General features: G+C 55.8%; 1 protein-coding gene across 1 annotated transcript; it reads right to left on the minus strand.

Moving 5' to 3' along the window:
* Nucleotides 1-1737: 1737 nt before the first annotated feature.
* ENH_00036980 (hypothetical protein) lies at nucleotides 1738-2412 on the minus strand (the record flags this gene model as incomplete). The annotated part of the gene is made up of 1 exon (XM_013580508.1): nucleotides 1738-2412. One exon carries the CDS (start codon nucleotides 2410-2412, stop codon nucleotides 1738-1740), a length of 675 nt encoding a protein of 224 aa, XP_013435962.1.
* Between the last annotated feature and the right edge of the window lie 495 nt (nucleotides 2413-2907).

The following is a 2907-nucleotide window of genomic DNA, read 5'->3' on the forward strand; positions in this document are numbered from 1 at the left end:
AGAGTGCTTCCGGTCTATTTGTGTGTTTTGCAGGTTGGTACTTTTGGGCGCCTGGCCCCTTGGCTAGCGAGACTCGCCCGGTAGCGGGGATGTGCCTGCTCGCTACAACGAAGCATCAGCCTTTTCAAAGGCAGATTGCTTTTGCTGTCGCAGCGTGTCTAACTGTTCGGTCTCAGGCGCTCACTCAGTTCCCTTTTGATTTTGCGGTCGTGTACGCTGGAGGTGGCACTCAGCTGGTGTACTGAGCGTTTCATCAACTTGACGGTTTGCACTGTCCATATATGCGGTTGCTTTGGCGCGCACGCTGCTGCGCCGGCTTTCATTTTCGCTTCAGGCCCTTATTTTCATTTTACTACTACAACTTACCAGGCCTAGGGGTCGTTTTTGCGTCAGCTTCCTGAACCTGGTTGATTCCTTTGCATCCGGTTCATCTGGCTTTTCTGTCCGTGGGCTACGCCATGCACCTGTGTGTGATCTTATGGACACGACGGCGTTAGTGCGGCTGTCCGTGCTTTGCGGAGTGTTTGCCCTGCAACGCTGTCGTCGTGCTACGCAGTGTGCAACGAATTTGGAGTTTAGACGTGGCAGCCACTCGGATAACTTGGGCACACTACTTGCGGATCTGCCAGCAAGTAGTGCTGCTTGCTTTGTTCGGGCAGGTCTGTGACCTGCGGATGTGAGCACAGGCGAGAGGCACTCAAGGAGAAGCGGAGAAATGGCTTCTCAGTGAGGCAAGATGTTCGGAGCGCGCGGGAGGGACTCTTTTGGCGCGTTTTGCGCGGCTGCAGTGTCGTTAGTACTGTGTGAGCTCGTCAGGGAAAGGAGTGAGAGACAGGGAGAGTTTCGACTTTGGCGCGGTCTGTTGAGGTGTGGGGAGTGTTGAACACTGGCCGCTTCGGCCGCGGCGGGCTCTGTCTGGCAGACAACGATTTCACGTGACGTAGCGAAGCAACTTGCGACTCTCAAAAGCTGCACACGCACTTCGGCGAATCTCAGTTTTTCAAGGTCCTACAGGCGCTCCATTAGTCGAGTTGGGACTGAGGCCTCTTGTGGAGCGAAACTTCAACGGCGGTGGAGAGGAAGAAACGCCTCATTGCCGCTCAGTGGCTGCACCTTTTCTACTTACCTTTCGCTTCGCCCTTCATTTGGCTTCCACGCGGCGGAGACAGGCACTACCAAGCTTGAGCAGTCCTTTGTGGTGCATGCTAAGTTTGCCCAGAGGCCGACAATGCTGCAGTGCATTTGCTTTTGATCTATTAGCCCAGTCCCGTGCTTCAACACATCTGCACCCACGTTTTCATACTTCTTCGCAGGCTTCTAAGTCTCTATCCAGGTGGAGGTCACACTGGCTGTGTTGTAAGGTGCAGCAGCGGGTAGGGCAGGAGTACCCAGCTTGCCTATATTTCACTCTGTGCACATGCTTTTTGAGAAGAGCGCCGTTCTAGATATTTTATCGCGAATACTGCACTGAGAGGTCTTTGCGTTTGGTGGTAGGCGCTGCTCAGGAAGTAAAGCATGGGCAACTATAGGCGCGCTTTGCGGCTGTGTGGGATGGATATTATGTTCCTATCTTCGAAGCGCTCGCCCCCCCCAGGTGGCAACGTCGCCGTCTCGTTTCCTCGTCCCTCTCAAACCCCCCTGTGGGAAGCAGGCGTTACTGCGAGTGCACGCCTGTTCCTGTGGCTCCAGCAAGGAATCAGAAGTTATCCTTTTGCTTCCCACTCTTATTCATTGGGATCAGGCAGGTGAAATCAGGTATTTCGGTCCTCGAACTCGAAGATGAAGGCTTTCGTTACCCTCGCGACTGCCCTCGGGGCTTTCCTTCCCCTCGCTTTGGCTGATGATGCTAGCGTCGCCGCAGACTCCCACTTCCCCCAGTTCCCCCACTCTTTTGAGCAATTCCATCACCATCATCCGCATCATCATCATCCACATCATCACCATCCCCATCATCACCATCCTCCTCCACCCCCGCCAATCTTTGTCCCGATTCCAGTTCCTCCACCCACTACCACCACCACCTGCCCACCGGCTCCTCATCCCAAGCCCCCGAGCCACCACCACCACAGCCACGGCCATCATCACCACCACCACCACCCTCCTCCTCCTCCTCCTCCCGTCTTCATCCCCATCCCTGTCCCTCCCCCAACTACCACCACTACCTGCCCTCCGGCTCCTAAGCCCCAGCCCCCGAGCCACCACCACCACAGCCATGACCACCACCACCACCACCCTCCTCCTCCTCCTCCTCCTCCCGTCTTCATCCCCATCCCTGTCCCTCCCCCAACTACCACCACTACCTGCCCTCCGGCTCCTCAGCCCCAGCCCCCGAGCCACCACCACCACAGCCACGACCACCACCACCATCATGGCGGCCACCACCACCATCATGGCGGCCACCACCACCATCATGGACACCCCACTACCCTCCCCTATTTCATTCCTAACCCCGAGTACCCTCAGTACCCCCTGCAGCCCCGTGAAACCGAGTACCCACAGCAGGCCTGATAACATACTACTAGTTGTGCCAAAGTGGCATAAGGTGCCCGAGTGGCGACCTTTCAACAAACAGGTTATCTAATTTTTGTTCTGGTTCTTGTATCTGCGTTCTAGTTAGAGGCTATAGATAAATTCATGAGCTCAGAGTTGCGTAGTGTCGAGTGTGAACTGGTTCTCTGGAAGTTTCGAGCTGCAGCACAGGGGCAGCTGTCTAGAAACAGGTAGCTCTTGGCCAGCACACGGCCGTTCTCTATGCAGCGTGCAAATGCAACCGTGCGCTGAGGACTCCGAGGAGGCGGCTTCAATGGATATTTCGAACCCTCTCCAAGGGCGATACACAGTCCAAAACCCTCCAGGCAGGCAAAGAGAAAGTGGCTGTTGATGCAGGTGTTCCTGCTATGCTGGGGT

The sequence above is a fragment of the Eimeria necatrix genome, genomic scaffold (genome assembly GCF_000499385.1).
Source record: "Eimeria necatrix Houghton genomic scaffold, Enh_scaff2707, whole genome shotgun sequence".
In the NCBI taxonomy this organism is placed as follows: Eukaryota; Apicomplexa; class Conoidasida; order Eucoccidiorida; family Eimeriidae; genus Eimeria; species Eimeria necatrix.